General features: G+C 37.8%; 2 protein-coding genes across 11 annotated transcripts; one reads left to right on the forward strand and one right to left on the reverse strand.

Annotated features, from left to right (window-relative positions):
* Positions 1–74: 74 nt before the first annotated feature.
* On the reverse strand, positions 75–20390 carry obst-H (obstructor-H). 10 transcript variants are annotated; one of them, XM_089467417.1, is made up of 3 exons: positions 20374–20390; positions 532–3052; positions 75–468 (listed from the first exon to the last, which is right to left on the reverse strand). In XM_089467417.1, exons 2-3 carry the CDS (start codon positions 1093–1095, stop codon positions 265–267), a joined length of 768 nt encoding a protein of 255 aa, XP_089323543.1. In that variant the 5' UTR covers positions 1096–3052; positions 20374–20390; the 3' UTR covers positions 75–264. The 10 variants fall into 10 exon arrangements, with proteins under 10 accessions (XP_089323543.1, XP_089323538.1, XP_089323535.1 ...); XM_089467412.1 differs by lacking the exon at positions 20374–20390 and adding an exon at positions 19637–19735; XM_089467409.1 differs by lacking the exon at positions 20374–20390 and adding an exon at positions 19375–19685.
* On the forward strand, positions 7981–25403 carry CrebA (Cyclic-AMP response element binding protein A). The gene is made up of 7 exons (XM_089467398.1): positions 7981–8114; positions 8807–9033; positions 20429–20642; positions 21927–22519; positions 22585–23061; positions 23147–23290; positions 23362–25403. The coding sequence occupies exons 2-7, from the start codon at positions 8977–8979 to the stop codon at positions 23554–23556; spliced, it is 1680 nt and encodes a 559-aa protein (XP_089323524.1). The 5' UTR covers positions 7981–8114; positions 8807–8976; the 3' UTR covers positions 23557–25403.
* Positions 25404–25472: the final 69 nt, after the last annotated feature.

Consider the following 25472-nt stretch of genomic DNA (forward strand, 5'->3'; position numbering starts at 1 on the left):
TGATAATTTGATATCTTCTTTATATAATTTTTGTTCAAATTAAAAAAAAAAAATTTTAAATAATAATATTCATGTTGAGTGAAACTTAGGGCTTTATTAAAGGTTCACAAAACTTAAGCTAAATGCTTTTACTTAACTATAATTAAAGGGTATTTAACTTGTTCAGTCAAAAAAAGTTTTGCCTCGTTGAACAGTGTACATTTTTTGGGTTTTTCTTTTAAGATAAAGTTCTTGGTAATAATGTTGCCCAAGATTCCTAGGGCACTACGCACGCCTGGCATTGCCGTAGCACTTGGCCACGTTCAGCTGGACGCAGCTGCGCCGCTCAATGTCCCAGCCATAGTAGAAGGGGCACTGCTGCAGCGTCAGGAAGCCCTTGATGCAGTAGTAGAAGTAGCTGCACTTGTCCGGATGCGGAAAGAAGTCCGTCATGTGCGGCAGGCACTTGTGGGGGGCAAACTGGTCCAGCTGCAATGGAGATGCGATTAGTCAGGCCGCGAAAAGGTAGAGCCAGAGCTCTGCGAGACTTACAGGACACTGGGCGTTCTCGGGCAGATCGCACTGCCCCGTCTTGGCGTTGAAGTGCAGCTGGTTGGTGCACTGCATCTGCATGGCGTGGCCGTGATAGCAGAGGTAGTAGTCCGTGCAGGAGTCGTTGCTGGCCATGAAGATCACCTGGGTGGGATCGTCGGTGATCGGGCAGCTCGGCTTGACGACGGGCGCCGCCTGCACCACCTCCACCTGTGTGGGCGTTTCCATGGTGGGCGGCGTGGGATCTACGGCCGGTGTTTCCGGCTCATCGGTTTCCTCCTCCTCCTCCTCCTCCGTGGAGGGCTCGTCCACTTCGTCCAGAAAACACTTGACATTCTCTGCATCATCACAGGTGCCCGATTCCGGATCAAAGTATTGCCCGTCCTCACATTCACCCAAGATGGAATCATCGCCATTGCAGTAGACATACGACTGACAGTTCTGCCAGCTGGCGACGAAGCTCTCCGCCTCCGAATCGGCGCACTCCTCAAAGACTTCGCCCCACACACAGCCCAGGCAGGCGAGGACCACGACGGCGATACTATATAGGCACGTTCTATGCATCTCGTTTGATTGATCGATCGATCTCAACTATGTTATGCTAACTGAGCTCCGCTTGCAGCGATTGCCTCGATTTTATGGCCAAAACACATTTTGGCCCGAACATGCATTTCTTTTTAGCCTAATTGAATGCTCTGCTTATCAGCATGGCCTCAAAAAATCAAAAAATCAAAAAAAAAAATCACAGAATCAGAAATCAGAAATCAGTTTGCATGATTCACTAACTATCTATATGACATTATGTCATCGATTGACATTACATCTGTTTTGAGTGAGGGTGAGGGTGAGGGGGGAGCAGGCGATTGGTCCATACAGACTCTTCAAGTAGAAACACTCTCCGTTGTTTACATAAGACCAAACTATGCTTCTTCTGCTTCTGCTTCTGCTTCTTCTTTTAATTAATATTCAATATATGCTCGCCAAGTGTTTTCAGTCCTCTGCTTCTTCTTCTCTTTCGTCTTCGCTGGCCAAAGCCAAAAGCGTGAAATGAAAGAAATCATTGACCTCAACACAGCGAAGCATTTTGGCCGTATTTTGCTTATGTCGGTAGCCCGAAGACCAAAACGTGCCCCAACTTGTATATATGTATATATATATATATATTGTATATATGTATATAGGTATAAAGGTATATAATACATATGATGAAATATATATAGTTATTTCGGTACAGGTGCCTCGAGGGCTTTTACGTTTCTTTGAGAGCTTTAAGCCCTTAAGATATTTATCAGTGGTTCGGTTTATGGTTTGCAGGAATTGCCCATTACAGCGGTTCAATGTGTCCAAGAGCTTATTTACTTTATATTTCTTTCATTTGATTAGGACTCATTATTTTCATATACGTATGTATAAACAGAAATGCGTGACTTGAACCGGTTCGGCTTACACTTTTGGCAAATACTTTTTGTTAGCTCTGATACAGAGCTTAAACGATTCGAATCTGATTTAAGTTTCTTTAGATCCTTCGATATATATTTACAAAGATTCATTTATAAGTCAAGGCTGCATCAAATCTGGTTGCTTATTAACTTAAATATTCCAGAGCAAGCTTTTTAAAGATTATATATACATACTATACATATTTATACATATATATACATATATATATATACATATTTATACATATCTACAAAAATAAACTTGATTTCAAACTGTGAAAGTTCTTGTATTTAGTCTACGGTAAACTTAAGCTGAAATTCATTCAATTATTTTCTGGTTTCACTTCACATTGAATCATAAACCGTTTCAATGCGATTTCATGTAGCTAAAGGGCATCTAAAATTCGTTCAGTTTGCATCGAACTTTCTCGCTCTTCCCGCTGTTCGCTGTGATATAAATCACACAATTATGTGAATAGCTTTTTTTTTGCACCATCATGGGAGCAGGCCAAATACCATTCGAGTGGATGGCATATTGTTTTCAATACCCTACCAGCGAGCAGATGGGGTATATGTGCGATATGCAAATGAGTAAGGGAAGAGAGGGAGCTGGGGAGAGAGAGAGAGCGAGATAGTGAGGGAGAGAGATAGAGAGAGAGGGAGAGAGATGAAGAGAGAGAGAGAAAGAAAAGAACTTAACATTGTAATAATTTAACAAAATTAACAAAATATTAAGAAATCTTGTTTACCAGCTCTGATCGATCCACTTCGTAAACTTCAACATCTCTAAATGAATTACGATCTACTAAGATCTATAAACTCAGCTTAGTCTATAAAATTGATAGAGGCCGTTATGTGGCAGGGTATTACCCAGTCGAGCGCATCCACTTGATGCATTGCTGCTGCTTTTATTTTTGATTTCATTCTAAATTTGCACAAAATCTAATTTATTGTCAAGCATTTGGCCAATACGATAAGACAAGACCGTCTGCCTGCCTGCCTGGCCTGGCCTGGCCGGGCCGGGCGGTAGTTGATCGGTGGCTCTTGCTGCTCCGTTAGCTGACTTTATCACCTTTGTGCACCTGTAAGGCAAACAGAAATTAAAAATGAAGTCATGAGAGAGATGGAGAGAGAGGGGGAGAGGGTAAGACCTTTATATGTGTATTGCACGTGTAGTGATATTTGTTTAAACAAGTGCGAACGTAACCAATTTTGTTTCATAGATCGACGCTATGTACACATACATAAATATATTTACTTTTTATAAAATGCACTGACAGATCGGACAAAAGACACGATCGAGCCAACACAAAAGGCTGATCAATGCATGCGCTTTGTGGACTCAGTTGTAAAAGTCGACGGAGTCGGCAAAACGTCTACCGAGATCTGTTTATATGTTTACACACACAGACAGCAGGTATAAGGTGTACGTGTGTGTGTGTGTGCCATAGATGGATCGATCAGTGAACTGCATGTTTAATTTACAATACACATGTACATTTATTTACAAGCATGTGTTAATTTCATTGTACAGCTTGTACAAGACATTTATATTAAGACTGAAAACGAGCGTATGTGTGTGTATTATATATCCATATATATATATATATATATCTTTCTATATATATATTACCTAGCTGTTGACAATGACTATGACTTTAGAGCGAGTCCTGAGGGAGCCGAATAAAAAATGTCATTGTGTTCATAATGAAGTCATGGCTTATTATATGGAATGTATTAACAAAAGATCGGGAAACAGAACTGATCGAGAGACTAATAGACGAAGATGAAATGCTCTGCCAGGTTGGAGTAGATATGACAAATGTATCAAGATAAACAAAGAAATACAAGACAATTTAGAGAACAGAAGAAATATCGTAGCTCACGAGTTGACGAAGATTAAATACCCTATTATCTAATAGATAGATTAACTATATTTAACACACCTACTACAAGCAAAAACAGACATACGAAATTCACTAGAAGTTTTTAAAGAAGAGATCAGTAAAAATTGATCGGAATGTTAAATGGATGTAGATTGAATACACTGCTATCTAAATGATATATAGGGTGTATAAATAGTAAATGCTAAATATGAATTAAATAGAAGAAGCATAAATACCTATAAATAGCTGGTAATTATCGGAGAATAGCAATCGGCGAACAATTAGATTAAGATTGAATACCATACAATACATGCCGATAAACAGATATAAATATGACAAGCAAACATGGAATAAATAGTAGAACATGTAAATAATGTATTTATATATATAGAAAATGCAAATAAATTTTATATTGTTAACAAATTATCACGTAAAGAAGATCATAAATGAAAGGTTCCGTAAGGGAAGATCGTAAATCTAGCAGATGATGATCAAATATATAGTGTATATATACATATATGTATATAGAAGACAGTAAAGGTTAGTAGCTAAGCAAGGCACAATAAGAAGAAGAAGAAACAGGGAATGATTATCTATAAATGAGGCCCGTACAACCTAATAGCCCGCATATTTCTCTCAGCTCAGGGTAGCTTGAAGGCTCTTTGAAAGCATGTCAGTTGGTCAAATGAAGAACAATATGTGTTTGGGTCAAGGAAAAGAACTCAACTAAGAGAACTTATATAAAGAGATGTAGAATGAGCAAACTAACACAGAGTACTCATAGAGTGAGGTAAATGAAATGGGAATTTTTACTTTAAGGAATTTTGAATTTTGACTATGCTAATTTCTTATATTGCTGCGAATTAAAAGATATAGCTAAAATACCCAAAAATACATAGTCAAGAGATTAGGCTCTCTGCAGACAATGACAAACTATGTCAAATTTATAAAGCCCAAATTTTGTTTATTAATTTTTGTTTTCTTTTGAATTTTGTTATTTATTTTTTTTATTATTTTTTTTTTTTTTTAGCAAAAACTGAAGATAAAGTCTCCAAATCTTTATGAATCGTTATACTTAGTAGGCCAAAGCAATAGCTTTTATTAGTATTTCGGTAGGTTTTCCTTAGAGATCGTAAGTGTATCTAAAGGCAGATAAACATGCGTAAATACAAACATATTTTTAGCTGCTTGACATATGTTTCTTGTTTTTATTCTTTAGTATCATCAAATATTACACAAAAAACAAGAAAGAAAAATGAAAAAGCTGCAGACACAGCTGCGTTTCAATGCAACTAATTATAGGCATTGAACAGCAAAAGGTATTGTTTAAATAAATTTTCCATTTCAATTTCGATTTCAGTTCCAGAACTCGAAAAGAAGTCTCGAGTAATATGAAAACTAGATAGGTTTATCAGCTAAGTGGGCGCTGGCATTATCTTTGCGCCAGGTTGATCTATAGCTTCCTCAACAATTTTTGGCAAACTAATGAGGTTTTTCCCATGAACTGACATTTGTCGCCCGCAGCGAATAGGTAATGAAGGCACGGCTCGTAAATCAGCTGTCCTGCGAACCTTTTTGTGAGCCTCATTAGCTGTGGCTCACTTAGGAGATATGATAATTTCATATAATAAATATAATTATAAGCGAAGTCATATCAGCAGCACAAAAAACAATTAAAGAAAAATCAATTTCTATAACAATTCTTATAGATCGACAAATTGTTTTTCTAACTATCATCAAGGAAGTCATTAAATTATCACATTTTTTCTTCAATTTGGCATTTAAATCTAATCTAAATAAAAAGTTTATTTATTTTAGTTTTGTTTTTATTTAATTTTGTTGCTGTTGAATAAGTGAAGTACAGATTAAAATGTTGCTGCAGATAAACAACATGCGAATCGCAGTAAGCGGCAGACCAACAGACACCGACGGCCGCGGCGACACCTAAATTGCAACAACAATAACAACAACAGATACTGTATGTACGTAATGTATCTTGTTTTCCAGTGAAACCCAAAGGCAGATACACACATATACATATAATCTCAAACACTCATATACACACCCATATATCTACGGCTTTTTGTTGTGATTCACAAATCAAATAATATAAAATAATAATAAAGACTTGAGCGCTGCGCGAAAAATATTTGTGCCAGCCAAAGACTGTGTCTCTCGCACACACACACACACACACACATGCACACGCACAGAGAGACACACGCCCTCTCTTTTTTATGCATGCTTGTCTATACTATATAACTGTAAAATCCACTTGAAGCGCCAGCGCACGATCAGCAAATTGAGAAGAGAACGCGCGCGCGAGCGCACAAAGAGAGTTAGTTAGTTTGCTAGAGAAGAGCGTAATCAGCGAATGAGCGAACAAGCAAACGAAAAGGCGTGTGAAGAGCGCAAAAAATAATTTGATGTGTTTTTGTTGTTGTTTTTGGTTTTCGATTTGCTTTTTTAGGGGCGGTGTTGGGCCTCTGGCTGGGTTCGGGTTCGGTTCGGACTGGCAGCTATGCGGGTTCAAATGCGGCCAGCATGACGAATTATTACAGACATACATACATACTCACGCATACATATTTGCAGCTATAAAATGAAATTATATATGTAGACTCACGAATACAATGCACATTCTCAATGATTCGCGTCTGCATGTACTTACATAGCTCTGTGTGCGTGTGTGTGTACGTTAAATATTAAAAGATCTCTGGGCGGCTGGCGTCTTGCCCGAGCTATCAAAGCTCATTGATCTGGGCTAACGTCGACGCTCGGTTTGTGTGCTGCGCAGCGCTGCTTTGCTCTGCTCTGCGCCTGCCTAGGCACCAGGCTATATTTCCCGCACCCGGGAGAGGGGGACTTTTTAATTTTTGGTTATTTTCTCGTGCGATAATCACGAACAGGCGACCGGTTTTAGCTTGTAAGCCTGGCCAACAATTCGATATACATATGGGCTTTAGCTTTGTTCAAATACACAACAAAATTTGTAGCCAAAGCTCTCAATACGTAAGTATATACATATGTGCATATGTACATTTGTATGTATGTGTGTACGTACGTAAGTACGTATTTATATGTACATATGCATGTCTGTATGTGTATTTGTGCATACAAATGTATGTATGTGTATTGAGGCTCTGCCTCTCCATATGTATTACACAAGCATTTGTGAAAACGTCGTCGCCATCGCCGTCGTCATCATCGCTGTATCTGTGCCTGGCTTTAAACCGGATCTTTGGTTTGAAAGTACATTCACTTTATGCCACTGCTGTTGCTTCTGCTGCTGTCGCTGGCGTTGACGCTGACGTCGCTGCAGCCGGGCTAGGCAAACAGCCTTCAAATGACAAAAGCTAGCCAACTCGCTATGGCTTGGCTTGACTTGACTTGGCTTGGCTAACTGGCTAGCTGACTGGCTTGGCCAGCTAGACGTCGGCTGCACATGCGCATAGTTCAAATAACTTGGTCAAGTTGACAAGATCAGCAGCAGCATTTGCTGCAGGCGTCGCAGTCGACGTCGCAGCAGCCACAACCACAGCGCAAAGTGTTGCCAAGCGGCAGCGACGAAGCCGGCCACAGCGCTAGAGAGCTGCAGAGTGCGCTAGAGCATGAGGGGGGAAAACCAAATCAAATACCAACAACAACAAAAAAGAGTCTATAATAAAAAAAAAAAAAAACAGGTTAACAAATGTTGCCGCAACAGCCAACAGCAGCAGCAGCAGCTCCAGTGGCAGCTAACGTCAACGTCGGAAGAAACTTGTTTTGTTTTTTCCTATAAGTCTTGCCTTGACGTCAAAGCCGGCTTACGACGACGATGACGACGGCGACGGCGACGAGCGACGCCTGCTTACATTCACTTTACAATGAGCAAAGAGCGTGAAAGTTAAACTAAGAGAGCGGCGCAGCAAGTAAGCAAGCAAGCAAGCCGGCAACCGGCATTGTCAACGGCAACAATGTGAGCGCGGTTGAGGGAGCTAGCGAATGTACGTTAAGTCATTCACAGCGCTCTTTTGCTTCACTGTGTGTGTGTATGTCTGTGAGAGAGAGAGCGTATCTGCGACGACGACGTCGGCGATGACTGCGGCTGCTGCTGGCAGTTCGTTCGCATTCACAAGAATTTCACCGACATTTAGTTTAGTACCGTTTTTGGCTGCAGTCGCACTACGGACAATATTCTAATTGTGCTAACCAATCATACATGTAGATATACATACATATATACAAATCTATATATGTGTATGTGCGCATTGTATAAGTATGTAAATAGAAGCATACACAATTCAATTAAAATAGCGGCAACAGTTAATGATATTAACTACACATTTTAAATGTTATTATACATGGCCAACGCCAGCCATATGGAAAACGAAATCAAAATCAAAATCGAAATGCAAATGGAAATGGAAATGGAAATGTGCTGCTGTACCAAACACAAAAATTAAAATCATTAAATCTAAATACACACAACTACAAATAATCATTAACAACAATTTACTATGGAAATCTAGTGAAAATCGAATGTGTTTTGATTAAATGCTACACAATTTATAATTACAATAAATCTAAAAATAAAAAAAATAGAATAAATAAAAGCCAACAAAAGAAAATCCCCTGCAAAACGCGTGCAACAAGTTAAATCCAGCTACAAGTTGTAAACCAAGTTAGAACTACACTCACACATACACAGACGCGTACACAAATACTCGCTCGCTCAATACACACACACACACACACGAACACACATAGACTTTAACAATGTCAAGTGAAAACATTCTTTGGAAGCAACAGGTTTCGCCCTAATAAGTGTTATAAAGACGCGCGTCCAGAATTGCTGTCGACTTTAGCCAGAAATCTTTATATGTATAAACACAAACACACATATATCTATATATATAACATAGTTAATGAATTTATCAGTAATATACACCGATATACATACATATACAGTGTTTAAATACAAAGCAGAAATTGGGGAAAATAGAAAATAAGAATTTGTGTGACTGCAACCAGTTGGAACGAAAGTCGAACAAAAAATATATACATATAAAATAAAAGAAAAAACCTGAAAAGTTCTTAGAGCGCGAAATAGAAAAGAGACGAAAGAGCAAAACCTCAATATGGATTCGTTTTACGATGGCGACCTCAAAGATATATGGGACTCCGATTTAGATCCGGTAAGCGAAATGTCCAAAGCTTTATCAGCTTTTTTATATTTCATAATCAGATACGATAAGCAAACGATTTTAAATAATAGTCAGATATACATACAAACATATGTACATACATATATGTATATGTACGTACTACTTGAGTTGTTTACATAACTTTAAACTGTAGTAATAAAAATGTAAACCTCTTGACATTTGAAAAATTGTTATGTCGTCATGAAATTGCATTAACAAATCTTTTTTGAGTGAAAAAAGCTAAATTTTTTAATGGTATGCAGCTGGAAAATCTCGCAGCACTTCATGAGTATCACAGAGAGAGGTGGCAGTTAGAGAAAATTATTAAGAATATCAAGTACATACTTGCTGCTGATCCCTAAATATACTAAGTAGTTAAAGGTTTAGCTGAAATCTAGATACCAATATATGAGAATCATATAGAGAGGCAATTTGCGTAAATTGTATTCAGCGTCATTCGCGCCTAATCAATTAGTGTAATAATATTCAGGTTTAGCAGCTGGAAACTGTGCTACCAATACTGAGAATCGCATAGAGAGATCATTAACAATACGTCAGAGTTGCTAATCTAATACCCAAAACTTGTGCAGCTAGAAAACGTGCTTACATACAGAGGTAACATTAAAATTGCGTCCAGTTTGATTTGCCCTTTCCAAATACAGAATGATCTTCGAGCCTGCATATTAAACAGTTTCTATACTTAAAGACCTGACAAAACACACACACATACACACAGAGACAGAAACCCGTCTAATAAAACCACCTAATAAAACTGTCTGCCCGTCTGTCTCTCCGGCCGTGTGTCTCTCTAAAGTGCTGAGTTCAGAGTCTTGGACAGTCACCTGGCTAAAGGCAAATCTAATCGAGTCCCACTATATCGGGCCCTAGCTATAATATACGACAGCGCACGCAGCTCGCTGATCGATACACTATTATTATTATTTGAATTTGATTTCGAATGGGAACGTGCCAAAATTGAAACAAAACGAATGTCTTGATATGATATGATATGATATATATATGGCCTGGTATACTAGGCTAGGCAAGGCAACGCTCCAAGGTTTCTCAAGATATCTCAGCTATTCTCTTGCCTTAGCATCAGAGCAAACAAATAATGCTTTAGTGATTTCTTATGTTCAAAAAGCAATAACAACAACAACCACAACAAATATCATTTACATGGGGAAGGGCGATAAGGGGCTAGGTACATAGGTAGCACTATTTCTGCTTTTACGAAAGTGTCTCTGATAATGATAATTGAAGTTTTCCAAGAAATTAAAAAACAAAATGTCTAAAGAAATTTATCATTTAGCGAGCGAGCAAAAATATCATTTCTTACCACTTGTAGTTCGAATATAATGAAATATATATGTGAATGTGTACGTGTGTGTGTGTGTGTGTGTGTATTCTTCTGCTCTTCGTTGAGCCTCATTTGTGGAGGCCTGCTTATCGCTGCGGAAACAGTAATGAATACATGTCGCCGGCCGAGGAAGCGTACATTTATGAGTACTACGACTGACTACAAGACTCCAAACCTAAAAGAATCTATTACGGCATACATACACACAGAGAGCGAGAGAGGGAGAGAGAGACGGCGTCTGTGTGAGAGGGCGGGAGCTGAGGCGCTGCAGTGATAAGACGAACTGCTGCTATCAGCTGCCCCAAATGCAAAGTAACTAATGACTTTTTTTCTGTTATTTCTTCTGCTTCTATTCAACTGCACTTTAAACTGACAAAAACGTCCGACCGTGAGTGTCATTAAAGCCGGGAGATAATGCAGCACAGTACGAAATAGGCTCATGCTAAAAAAAAGCAAGTACAGAGGACAGTGAAAGACTAACAAATACCCTAAAGACCATATAGAGCTAGCACGAAACGGAGAAAGTTTCCAAGGAACTATTCCTGACTATGGTGGGTTCTCTGGTCCAAATTGAATGACTGTTGCTCTTTCAATGTACGAGATATGTTAAAATTGGATTGATGTGCAGAAGAATCTATGAAACGACCTTGAAAATCAGCTTCTATGATGTAGCAGATCATACACTCTGGCTTATTGACATCTTAGATCGAAAAGGTTAGATTAGGCGTCACGAAAATATACAATAGGTAGATATACCTGTTGCATTCCCTTGAATGCTGCCAATATACCCCATTACAAATCACCACGCTTGCAGAGTATAAAGACAATCTAAAACACAAACAAATTCCCGGGGAAAACGCGCGTGCAGTTTTTTCCCGCCGTAAGCAGAACGCCGTTGTGAAGACCCGGGGCGTGCGCCCTCGATTACGTCAGAGACTGCAATAGGCACACACGCACATACAGATATGCATGGGTTTGTGTGCGTGTGTGTTGGTTTGTGTACTATGTCTAAGGCACAATAAATATTTATAATATATTGGCCCATACGGGACCCCCATTTGAACTTCACTTTTGGCATTATTTCTATAAAAATTTCTATAAAATTTAAATTATCATCGTCTCAAGTTGACGTTGAAAATTTTGTTGCCCGCTTTTTGGCCATGTCATATCAAAAATCTTATCACAGGCCCATTTTGTAACCAAAAAAAAGCAAAAGGAGCCAAGTGTGAGATAAGGCCAGAAATAGTTTTGATTACGCGAATACAATAAATAAGAAAATGGGATATATATATATATATATATACATGTGTATATGTTTGTATTTGTATAGTAAATAAAGCTGCATTGGGACTTTTCCGCATGTTAAGTGGCTAAAACAACAACAACAACAAAATAAGTCCAGATAATCCACCTCGTCGGAATTACTTGGCAATAAAAGTGAAAACAAGAAAAATTAACAATGAAATTCCAGAAATATTGTTTTTATTTTTGTTTTGTTTTTACTTTTAACACTTTATTGAGATTCGCTCGACTAGGGTTCATCAGCGCAATCTGTCAATAGACTGCGCGAAGGGGAAAAACCCCCTTTGGGGATTATCATTTCTGCTTGATTGAAGTGCTCGCTTATCAGAGCTGTCAGTAACTGATCGTATTCTAGTATACACACACATAGAGATTACTTCCAGTATTATTGAATAATTAGAAATATTCTGAAAAAATAATTAGCATTCTTAGTAATTACGAGACAAAATACTAAGTTAACTCGAAGTGATTTTTAAAGGTAAAACAGAAACTAGTTAAATAAATTAAATTTTTTATTTTGAATGCTATCTAAAATTGAAATAAAGAGTTGACAATTTTTGTATTTACAAATTGACTTTAAATAATATAATAAAACAAATATAGATTTATTAAATAAGTATATGCAAAATTATATTATAATTAAAGTAAATATTTAAAATTAAAATGAAATCAAAATCGAACTAAACAAAAATGGTACATACATAAATAGTAATAAATATACGTACAGATGTGTAAAAATCTGACTATGTGATAAATTATTTCATAGTGGGCTCTATCTTTAAACCCAAGCGGAACTCTAAAAAAATAGTTTTTAATTTAACTAAACAACTTTTTGGATATTGTTAGACGAAAGTTGCTTCCTTTCAAAAACTTTGGAGCACATAATGCCCATGCCCATGCCCATGCGCGTAATTCATTATAGTGGTCCACTGTTGCTTGCATTGTATTGCGAGTTGTATTGATAAGGACTTAGACATATTGCTGCTGGATGCTAAAACGAAATTCTATTTTAACATTTCGTTCAACGATAAGGCCGTACATGTGTTGCTTGGAAACAAAAACGTTACGCTAGACAGCATTCCAAATTAATCTTATATATGAATATACATTCATGTATATGAAGATATGGATGTAGATGTAGGCGTAGATGCATACATACATTGTACTAGACTCTTTAGACATAGACGAATGCTACTACAAAAGGGTTGGTCACTTCTATGGAAAGTGGTACCATAGGTACTATATAACATATAATGTATAGCTTATATATACAGAAATTTATTATTTTAGGGCAATTTATGCTAGAGTCTGTTGTTAAATAATGCTGACAAGATAAAGATTGTAAAGACTGTTTATCGACTGTTAATACTTAATACTTAAATAATTAAATAATTGAATAGCTCAAGATTTGTTATCCATTGTTTGTCTAGTGAGTCGCACTGATTGCCCGTCTGTTCTATAAAACGGTAAAACCATTAAGATATTTTCATTTATCGAGCGTTCACCTTATGAATCACATTAACGGCTGTTCTCAATAAGAAACCAATAGAAACTAACTGTAGATATTTAAATAAAGGTATTCTGATAGTGCTCCTATTGAATCAAATATACTCCCTCAGTTTTCTACGCAAGAGCTCTGTAAGACTAGATTATCTATAGGATAGGGAACGAAACTATCTGCTTATCTATATTAAATATAGTAACTTGGCCGAACTTAGCTGCCTTTAAGGTCAGGTTTCAGCTCATTTAACAAATAAGAAATGAAAGAAATTTCGAGTTGAAAGCACAGTTGCAGCCAAAATCTACAAAGAAGAAGAAAATACTAAGTGAAGACGTTTCAGCATTCAATTAGCCAAGACTAGACTTGGTCTACAATTTCTTCCTCATTTTCTTAGCTTTTTTTTTTGACATTTTTTGGTAACATGCAGAAATAAAAACTAAAGAAATACAGAAAAATTATTACCTTGGCTTGACGAAAGCTTACAGCCAACAGAAAAAAGGCAATCGCCTTCACAAAAGAATGCTGACAAAAAAAAAAAAAAAAGTAGTAGAAGAAGAAGACAAAAAGCTGAAGCACAGACGAAAACTGTGAAGTTTTTTTTCATAAACCGTTGAGCGGGGCAAAATTGGTAAGACCAAAAGTCAAGTCGAGAAGAAAATTGCAGCATTAACAAACAAGTTCAAGTTAATAAGTCAGCAAGTTTATTTAAACACAGAGCTTACCATTATTTATATACATACAAACAATTATAATTGTTGTGTGTGTTTTTGATACAACTTTCGCTGATATAAGCAAAAAGATGGTAACAAATTTTTGCTAGCTCTATGAGCGTATATAATAATATTAACCATTTCATTTGACACCCTTAACGGAAACAGCAGCAACAACAACAGCAAGAGCCAAGAAAGAACAGTTAACAAATGCATGCATATAACGAGGCATGTGTGTGTGTGTGTGTGTCTGCGCGCGTTTGAGGTTATGTTGAGTTTTCTAACGGCTTAGTGCAGCGCGCCGCTATTTTAAATGCATACGAGAACCCACAAAACTGAAAAACGTGCTTGGCAACAGTGGCTCAAGAGACGGTTTGTTCAGCATATTTGAATAACTAGTTCGAGCTATGTATGTGCTCTGTGTGTGTCTGAGTATGAGTGTGTGCACGATACTTTCAATATGGCATAAAACTCAACTTTATATACATACTTGTATTTATGTGTATGTGAGTAAGTTTGTGCCTGTGTGTGCGTGTGTATTGCTTAACTTTGACATTTCCAATGAGCGTTGCAATCTGCAAAAACAGGTTAAAAAATCCAAAGCGAATGCCAAAAATAACAAAAGACATGCGATGATGGCAAAAGTGCAAATTTTGTGGCTTGTTTTGTGGCACATTTCTATGAAAAAAGTTCAAACATATGGCAAAAGCGCGCATAATTAAATTTGTATACACACATCAACACAAACACACAGGCACATATGCTGGCACATGCACATTTATAGTATCATCGTATTACAGTTAGAAAGAGAGTGTGCACAGCAAGAGAACGAGAGAGGACTCCCCCCACATCATTCATTGAGTCAACTTTCGCGTCCATTCATGCGAATTTTACACGCGCTGCGCAGTGCAGGATGCGCATTGCACAATTTACCGTTGTTGCTGTTGTTGTTGCTGCTGTTGCGTCTGGTAATGTTGTTGCCGCTGCTCGCTTTTCTGCTCTCTTTTCGTGCTCCGAGTGCAAAGAGCACAAGGCAGCCTGCTCTTAAGTCCATATGCTTACGATTTTCGTATGTGGGCGGCCGGCAGGCAGGCGACCAGCTGTTTAGTTTACTCTTGACGTCAATGTCAGAGCAGAGCAAGGAGTTGGCAGGCTCTGTGTGAATTATTCATAGATTGAATTTACAATACAAGCTGCTCGACTAGGTGGTAGGAGCGGATGTGCGGGGGGCTGTGTGTTGGAGGCGGTGGCAGTCTGTCTGACTATGTCGTGGGCGGCACCATATTGTTTTGTCTCCAATGTGCGTTAATGAAGTGTTATACGATAAGTGTAACACAGCAAGCGATGGCAACAAGTTGTGCAACAGTTGACGCTTATTACAGGGTGAAAATGGCATGTAAGGCGATATGTAGGGTTCATTAGCTATGTCAGCCAGTTGGCGAGGACTCAAGGGAACAGTTAAACAAGAAAAGGAAATTGTTATCGCAGCTTATGTATACTATTTCGAATATGCGAATTATATGAAGAATATTACTAACTGTAAATAGCTTGACACGAGGGTAGTGCGAGAAGTTTTATATTTTGAAAGTAATATATGTATGTACATAATTCATCTAAGCATTTATTTAAAAAAAAAGTTATAAAACTAAATGTAATTTGCATGCAAAAGAAGTCGGAAGTGTTACTATTTATGGGACCATTATATAAAGCCCATCGCAATTAGTAATTAGTTTCTGGAATTGAGCTTATCGCAACATTTTACCGTTTTCCCACAACATCAAGCCAATCGACAATGCTTATTGAAGTGAGTCATTCAACAATATTGATGATCCTAAGTGAGTCACCCTGTGTGTTTGCTAACACAAAGCTCACTTGATCAATTGGTTTTTTGGCGTTGATCTACATAAATTTGCTTCCGTCTTATTGGCTATCGATGTTTGAATTATTTATTTATTTATTGCTATTTCGCCCCTGCGTTTTTTCTGTTTTGTGAATGGCGTCAAAGTCAACCGCTTTAGCCACTTGTGTAGAGTATAGAGCAACCGCAATGCCGCAACATGCGATTAGGAGGACCCCACCGAAATGGTGGTGGCCATGGCTACTGGCTGGAGTCTTCACGCGTGGGTTGTGCGCCCATTCGCAACTTTCACAACATTTCCGTTTTGCGAATATTTTTGTTGTCGGAATTGTGGGGAATTGGTTAACTGGCGGGTGGCTTTTACGTCAGGGGCGCCTTACTGCTTGCGTACATTTCTCTTTACAAACAGACGCACACACAAACATACACGCACAGCTATATGTATGTGTTTGCCATTTGATAAGGTTAAACCCGCATAGGACGCACGCCCACGCCATATCGCACTAATTGTTGTTGTTCTTGTTGTATTTACTATTAATATAACAATTTGGTTATATTTATAATACGGTAAAAAAAATATCGTCACTTATGTGACTGATAATTGTTGCCAATTCGGATCCCATAGGGGTTGCCCGTGCGGCGTCAACTGTCCTAGAGAAGGTCAGCTGCCTTGTCGATAACAATCGTGCATATGCTATTTATCGATCATTATGTAAGCGTAAGCAAATTAAAAGCATCGATCATTTGGCGCTAGTTAATTAACATAGCCAAAAATAAACCATGCAAAAATATGTAAACAAAAAGAAGAAAAAAACTAATAAATAAATTTCGAAATTTATTTTTTGCAACATTAATTTGCAACAATAGCATTTGAAAGGCAATCAACAAACTTCGGCCAGGGTTGCCTTTTAGCATTCTTCTACTGTTTCGTCCACTTTCTTTTTGGGCCACTTTACATTTACCAATTACCATTTACCACGCTCTTTTCGACTGCCAGCGAAACAGGCAAAAGTCGAAACCAAAGCGCAAGCCAAAGCGTAGCAATTTTTCAAGTTAAAAAGCATTTTTGAATTGTGGGAGCACCTTTCACTTTACGCCGATGATCAACATCATGATGATGTTGATGAAGAAGAAGAAGAAGAAGAAGAGGAAGAAGAAGAAGTAGCAAGCAGCAGTAGTAGTAGCAACAGAAAGACGGTGAGACAGACAAGCATTAAAATTGAAAAGAAATAAAGAGCAGCTAAAAATGCTGTGCACAACACACAAAGCAAACCGATACATACATACATATGTCAGTTAAGTATGTGTGTGTGTGCCTACAAACATAAGTACACATGTACACAGACAGGCATACACTCACACAAGTGCATTTTTATAAATGTGAAAGGTTTTCGCTTGCTGCAACATTATTTAATCAATCCAATTTGTGGAGCAAGCGAAAAAAAACCAAATCGAAATATATATAATGACATACATATAGACAATACGAAACTAAAAAAAGAAGAAAGACAGAAAAAAAACTATAACCAGTTTAATTATTTTATGAAATTGTATTTTGTTGCTTTGGTTTTTTTTTTTTTTTTCATTTCTTTTTGTCATTTACACCCTTCTTGCTTTGCCTGAAACTACGAACAAAAAAAAAAAAAAAACAACAAAAAAAATCAGAAAAATAAATTTAAATAAAATTGTATAATGGATCGAATGCGATATGCTAATGTCTACCAGATAAGTATGTATTTACATACATACACATATGTGTGTACAAATGTATGTGTATATCTTAAATCCAAAAACCCTACGGCGGCTCATTTAGAGTTTTGTATTTGAATAGATTTGGAAACGTTGAAAATGTGGAAAACGTTCTCATTAAATGCATACGTCGCGTTGCACGTGTGTGCAACAGGTGCTCATTTGCATCGATTGTGGTTTGCCACCGATAGCCAAGCGTACAATCGATATATGAATCTGTGTGATGATCATTAGATGCTTAAGCTATTGCTTAAGCGCTTTTTGCGGCTTAAGTGTCCGCTGAACACTCGAGGGCAGGTAGCACTTGACTTCACCTTTCATCGAACCTGAAGACAGCGAGAGAGACAAAGAAAAGATCACATGAAACCTGCAGCAAACGAACTGTTCACCGATGCTCCACATCTTTGATTTGTTCGTAACTTGGCCCCCAGCGCCGCTTTGCTACGATCTACAGCATCAACAACAGCAAAAGCAACAGCAACAGCTGGGAAGCAGGGGGCATCGTGAAATGCCTGTGAGCATTTATTTTTTGCTGTCTCTTGGCTTTCTTTCATCATCAAGCTCCCCACAATATCTCTTTGTATATGTGTCTCTGTCTGTGTGTGTTTATGTTGCCCGTTTTGGTAACATTTTTCAAGAATTGCTAATTCTCAACAATTCCAAGGTTCGTTGAACTCATCATAAACATACACAAACACACATACATGCATATATACGCTAAAGGCACGCACAGCACACACACATACACACTAACACAGTTGTACACTTTATTTACGCTTCTCTGCTGCCGCTGCTACTTTGCCGATTCTTGGCCGCTGCAGAGAGTCGGCTAAAATATGGAGAAAGCACTTGTGCAGGGATATACAAACAAACGTATGTACATGCAAACGAGGGTGGATCATAAAATGTGGCTTGCGAAAACATTCCGTAGCTTTTCTTCTCTATGCCAGTGTGTCTCTCTATATTGGAATGCAATTATGTAGTTCAAGTCGAGAGTCATCGCCATTACATTGAGTTATCGATGCAGGTCTCATCACGAGCCGCATTTACGATCACCAAATGTCATCGCAATTGCACGTCACGTTCGCTAGTGTCGTTAATGCTCGAATACTTTTAAAGCCACCCTCGCGCATACCAGTGAATGCCTTTACATGCATAAGTATACATTTGTATGTATGTTTGTATGTACATAAGGCATATACAATGCACGCGTGCAAACGGTAATCAATGTTTAAGTTTATATGCCGAGTACGAATAAGTGGTAAGCTTGAAAGAAGACCCACACAGACAGACAGCGCAGAGAGAAAGAGTAAGAGACGAATAGGAGAGAGAGAGAGAGAGAGAGAGAGAGAGAGTGAGATTCATACCTGTAGCGGCACGCAAGCCGGCTGACACACAGGCACACGCACACACACACACACTCATGCATGTATGTATGGCAGTGCCCGCGACGACGACGTTCCCTTTTCTTATGGCCAAAACTGGATTTCCCATTTGAGTGTGGCTTAGAATGTGAGCATTTTTTGTCGAGGCAAAAAAATATATATTTTACATACTAATGGGCTTTTAAAGCCAAGCGTAATTACATGCACTTTTTATCATGCTACAATCACACATACATACATACGAATATGTGTATAGTTACAAAAACAATTGACACATACATACACTTACTCTCATGCAGAAAGTGTCGCATTTATATGGGTCAACAATTTATGGCCGTAGATTTGTTTACAGCAATTAAGTAAATTCAAAATGTCTTGCTTTTATTCTACATACACACACATACATGCAAATGTATATGTATCTCTAAGAGCGTTTATTTTGTCAAAAACTGGCACATTGAGATTACATCATCGCGGCCAATTTCGCATTCTGGATATTTTTATATTTTGGGAGTAGAAGAAGAAGCAAACTTGTTCCTGGCCAGCGGCAGACAACAAACAAACACTTGTTGCAAATCGCATTTGATGATGAGCATCCAGCTCTCGACATGCACATGGCTGTTATTCAAGGTTGTTTGGTTTTTTGCGACTAATCGCACTCACGGCACCATAAAATGCGATCCATTTAAATTTAATTTATTAATCTGTTACACATTTTTTGTATTTTACTTTTTCCATTAGCTTTTTGCAAGTGTCGCAAAATTGGCGATGAGAGGCGAGCAAAAATTGCTTGTAGAGTTTCATCGTTATCGATGGTTGTGTCCAAAGGACATGCAAAAGAGATAGAGAGAGAACGATAACAGCTAAAAGCTTATCGAAATGTCTGACAGAAAGGCGCACTTTTTAAGTAGTTTGCCAACGTTGACATAAATTTAAAAGAATATCGAAACAAAATTTCAATGCCCTGTCCACTTCAGTTCTTATGGATTGATAAAGCTTAAATTACTTTTATTTTGATTTTGTTTGAATCTATGAGAATTTCAAGGGTACGATAGTGCCGCCGTCGCCTTTGATAAGATTGACAAACAAAAATACAAATACAGACTTCGTAGACGTATGCAAGGCTGCCCATCTTTAAATTTGTATGTATGTGAATATGTGTATGTATATAATTTTAAAAATATTGTACTTATTATTATTGTACTGAGCTATCTGCATGAGTCGTATATCTGTATCGCTGCGTTTTTGGTTTTACGTGTGCCAGCATTTCGTGCGAATCGCTTTTTAAATTATTTTCAGGGTATTTGTTGTTGTATTCTTGTTTGCACAAATAAATGTATAAATATGTATTTGTATATATGTATATATTTCCACTTTTGTTCCTAAGTTATATAAGCGTGCGCGCTATCGCCGTGCAACACGACTGCGACTCCCCATGCCGTGTTTTTCATTCATTTACTAATTACCTTTGCTATTGTTTTTTCTTTTTTTCTGCTGCTCTTGCTGCGTTTTTTTTTACAGACGGAATCCTTGAAAATTAGCAGTGATCATGATATGCACGATTGGTTTTACGATCGTGATGTCAAGGATCCAGCTGTCATACTGCACGATAAGCTCATCTCCGATGCGCTGCTCAATGGCACGGGACCAATCAAAACGGAGCATTCCTACAGTCTCAACAGCGATGGTGATTCCCTGCCCGATTCACCAAAAAGCCTGCAGGCCAAAATCGATGGTATGTATTTGTTATCGATATCGCATTGGGATGGGGATTTCTGTTTAATGTATAAAAAGAAGAAGAATAAAGCAATAGATACTATCGATTATTTGGGATAACGGTTGAGTTAACGTTTTCTTGAGCTTTTCACGCTGTGGCTGTGTGGCTCTAGAGCCAAGACAAATACAGTTGCCAGTTGGTGGCTCTATTGTGAATTTAGGCCATGTACATAGTGAACGACAAAACATGACAACAACAACAAAAACACAGTTGAGCAGCTTCTGTGTTTTATTTTACTTTATTTTTTAACTGTAGCGGTAGCATTTAGCAATTTAACGCAGTACTCGTGCATGAAGTTTTGTACTTTGACGCGATATCAGTTATTGTTGTTGGTAATATTCCCGTATATATATTTGTATGTATGTATATGGGCGCAGGGTATATATAATTGCTGTTGGCCTGTTTTTTTTTTCTCTCTTAATTTTTATTATTTGTAATTTTATGGAAACTGTACAGCAACTGTGTAAATAAAATTAAAATTTATTAAAAAGAAGAGAACAACGTAACTGAAAAAACAATAGAACATTCATAGCTAGTATTAAATGCAAACACAAGTGGCATGCCACAAGCAGCTGCTGACGCGCGCGTATGCCTTCAGCTCGTTGATCCAAGTAGATCCAATGTTTGGATCTGTTTGCATAGTTACAGAGAACAATATCAAATAATTGTATAATATTTGCCAACTAGGCCAAGCCATAACAGAAGGCGAAATTCAATAAATTTAGGTTGCTCAGCAAAATATTTGTTCAGATATTATTTGATTTAACTTGTGATTAAAATACAAACGTAAGGTGCAAAGGCAAAATGTTGAATGTAGTTTTCCACTTGTGACATTAGAGGAATTTAAGAAAACCAGTAAAAAAGAATAGAATAGAATGAATAGTTCTTAAGTAGTAGACTCAATTTAAAATACATAATTTCATAATTGACATCAAATTTGTTGCCTTAGGTTATCTTGCTATCCAGATGAAATGATCTATTCAATTGTTCTACAATTCCCAATGCAATTTCGAAAGTTTTCACTAATCGGTTCTTCATAGTCTGTTCTGTTAGTCATGCCTTATGCAAATATGTTTTCAGTCTTAGTCTGATGCATTCACATTTTGCAGATGTTATTTTATCAAGTTGGCATAGAGAAAAATATGGTTTTTCTTTCCCAGTTCCCCCAGTTCCCTTAATTGTGGCAGACCTTTGATTCATGTGGAAAATTGTTAAGTGTTTTTACTGCTCATTCCTTTGCAGATATGGATGACGAGTGCTACTCTGGCAACAGTCGCATCACCATCGATCCCAAATGCCTAACACTACACCCGCCCGCAAGAAACAGTCGCAGCAGCGCCATGCTGAGCAGCACGAGTGGAGCCATCGCCAGTGCGAGCTCCGCATTGAGCACAGCCATCACAGAGTTGGCGGCGGCGAGCACAGCGCGAGCCACTGAGCTGAACCACCAGCACCAGCAACAGCAGCAACATCAGCAGCAGCAGCTCCACCAGCACCACCAGCCACAGCAGCACCAGCTTCAGCACCAACACGGCCAGAGCAGCAGCAGCAGCAGCAATGGGATGCACGTGACGCTGGAGCACTTTCAACTACCTCAACACTTGGCGGATATGTACGATGACAACGATTGCAGCTCGTCGGTGTCGTCGGCCAGAGAGGGCAGCATATCGCCGGACATCTGCTCGGATATTGAAATCGACGAGGCGATCATCAAGGATGAACCCATGTCGCCCGACTCCAGCTGCCCCGCCAGTCCAAACTCACAGAACAGCAGCGCCCAGCAGCTGAGCCTCAACCTGGCCAATTTACAATCGGAGCTGCTCTTCGACCAAAAGGTGAGACAGTTTACGAAAAAAGTCCCAAGTCGAGATCAAATTAATTCCTTTTCCTTTGCTTTCAGCATGGTGGCCTTTTGTTGGCCGCCAGCAGCCAGAGCCTTATCAAATCGCAGCAACAGCAGCAGCAGCAGCAGCAGCAGCAGCTCTTGCTTGGCCAGAGCAGCCAGAGTCTGATGCTGCCCAAGATCGCCATCAAGAGCGAAAAGCAAAGCAATGCCAGCAGCAACAACAGCAACAGCAACAGCAGCAGCAGCAGCAGCTCGGGAAAGTCACACGCCTATGGCATACCCCTTACGCCGCCCTCGTCGCTGCCCAGCGATGACTCCGAGGGCAATTTGTCGCCGGAGCATTTGTTTGCTCCACTATCGCCAAATGCCTCGACGGCTACCACCAGCGAAGTGGCGCAGACTTCAAGTGCGCGACGAACGTCGGCGGCTATGACACGAGCGGCGAGCAACAGCAGCAATGGAGGCGCCACCAGCAATGCCACGCCATCGACGAGGCAGCCCATACACACGCCTCTCATCAGCTCCCAGCCAGTAAGATAATTCGATCACCTATGCCACTATTGGATACTTATACAACTCTCTCTTCTCTCTCTCTCTCTCTCTCTCTCGCCCACAGAAAGGCTCTACGGGCACCCTATTGCTGACAGAGGAGGAGAAGCGCACGCTGCTGGCAGAGGGCTATCCCATACCACAGAAGCTGCCGCTAACCAAAGCCGAAGAGAAATCGCTTAAGAAAATACGACGCAAAATTAAAAATAAGGTGGGAATTTCACTAAAACCCCATATACTTTATTATAGATCGATAGTTAAATATTTTGCAACTCTTTTTAGATCTCTGCTCAGGAAAGTCGTCGTAAGAAGAAAGAGTATATGGATCAGCTGGAACGGCGTGTGGAAATTCTGGTTACTGAGAATCATGATTACAAGAAGCGCCTCGAGTCACTGGAGGATACCAATGCCAATCTACTTAGTCAGCTGCACAAACTGCAGGCCCTAGTTAGCAAGCACAATGTGAAAAAGTCCTAAGCCTGGATCGCAATGCGGTTCAAGTTTCGCCTGCCTGCCCGAGAGATATTTTATTTTACTTTAACGATTATTTCGATTCTTTTTTGTTTTTGTTTTCGTTTTTTATTAAGAATTTATCAGTTTATTGGCTTTTTCAGTTAGCACAAAGCAAACGCAAAAAAACATTCCCCCATTTTAAAGAAAAATTCAAATCCCAACCTCAACAACTCTTAGGAGTTATCAGTCCATAATGCCCATAACTGAGAAACATATATATATATATATATATATATATATATATATATATATATATATATATATATATATATATATATATATATATATATATATATATATATGTATATCGATAATTATCGATGATTAGCTACTTATAGTTTGTATTCTATATTATTATGATTAGTCATGCATTCCTGTTATATAAACTAATATTTGATAAATAGAACGTAGGCAAGATAAGCTCAAACATGTAGACTAGCCTCTAAATAGAAGCTACATAAAAACTAAAAGAAAAACTATTACACACACACACAACCAAAAAGGAAAATCGCAACCGGCATGAGCTCTAAAGGAACATTTGATTCGATTCTATTGGATTGAAGAGCGACACATATATATTATGTTTTAATAATGAATGCTTGAATGGTACGAGCTACTTTCAAAGCTGTTTCCCAAAAAACAATACTAATGAAAATTGAGGAAATAATAGTAAAACAGTTTTCGAATTTCATTTTGCAAGACTTTTGTTCCTTTATACGATATTTCTCAAAAAAAAAAAAAAAAAAAAAAAATATCAAATCTAAGCTAAAGCAAAATGTTTTATAGAAAATCTGTTCGAACGACAAACAATTCCATATATGAATTATAATTTTATGTAGTACATTTATATATGTATAACTATCTATATACATACATATATATATATATATTTGTAGTGAATATTTAACGAACTATGTCTTTATGCAGCATTTAAGAATACTTTTTTTTCGTTTACCAGATTGAAAAAATGCTTTCGATATTTCCGAGCCAATTATAAAAAAAGTAGTAGATGAAGATAATGAAAATATTGTTTGTTAAGTTTTAATTTAATTTAAGTGCATTACCACAACTACAACGACGACGACAACAATATGATTTACTTTGCAGCAAAGATTTTTGTTTGATTTATTATGATTTACAATTTGAATTTAAACATTTTATAGTGCAATTTTTTGGCATACCCTAAATATTTCTTGTTTTTAAACCAACAATCAATTATTAATTAATTATATTATAAATATTTGTATGAGTCATTTTTAGTTTTTAAAGTTAGTTGAATTTAGCACATGAATACGACGAAAGGCAAAACAAATCAATATGATGAAGGTTTACTTAAGCGGAAAATTTGTCACGTTTTATTGATTTCCTATCTGAGAAGATTCATATATATTGTATAATTACTTTAGCTATTTTAATGTACATAAATCACATGAGGACGAAGTTGTGCAATTGTTAGTAAAATTTTTATAAAAAAAACTAAAGAGAAAAACAAAAATCTAGACAAAATTAACAATTTGAAACAAAAGTTACATTTGTGCAATGGAAAAATTTGATTCGAATGCGTTGAAGCAAATTGAGAAATGCAAAATATATTTACACAAATATATGTATACACAAATGATATATGCATGATATATTTATATATAATGTGTACATATATAAATATGACCATACGTTATTTTTGGCTATAACATTTTTAGCGCATACAAAAGAAAAAAAATATATAATAAAAAAAATTGTAAAACATTTAATTGGGCAAAGTAAAAGTGCAATTCCAAATAAATTTGATGCAACCATAACGACAACAAAAACTTGTGTAATTTTACTTTAATGGGCTCATAAAAATGTTTGTATCTACTCCACACAGCCGAGAAAGGGAA

This window comes from Drosophila arizonae, chromosome 4 (genome assembly GCF_054131065.1).
Source record: "Drosophila arizonae isolate 15081-1271.41 chromosome 4, UAZ_ARI_1.0, whole genome shotgun sequence".
In the NCBI taxonomy this organism is placed as follows: Eukaryota; Metazoa; Arthropoda; class Insecta; order Diptera; family Drosophilidae; genus Drosophila; species Drosophila arizonae.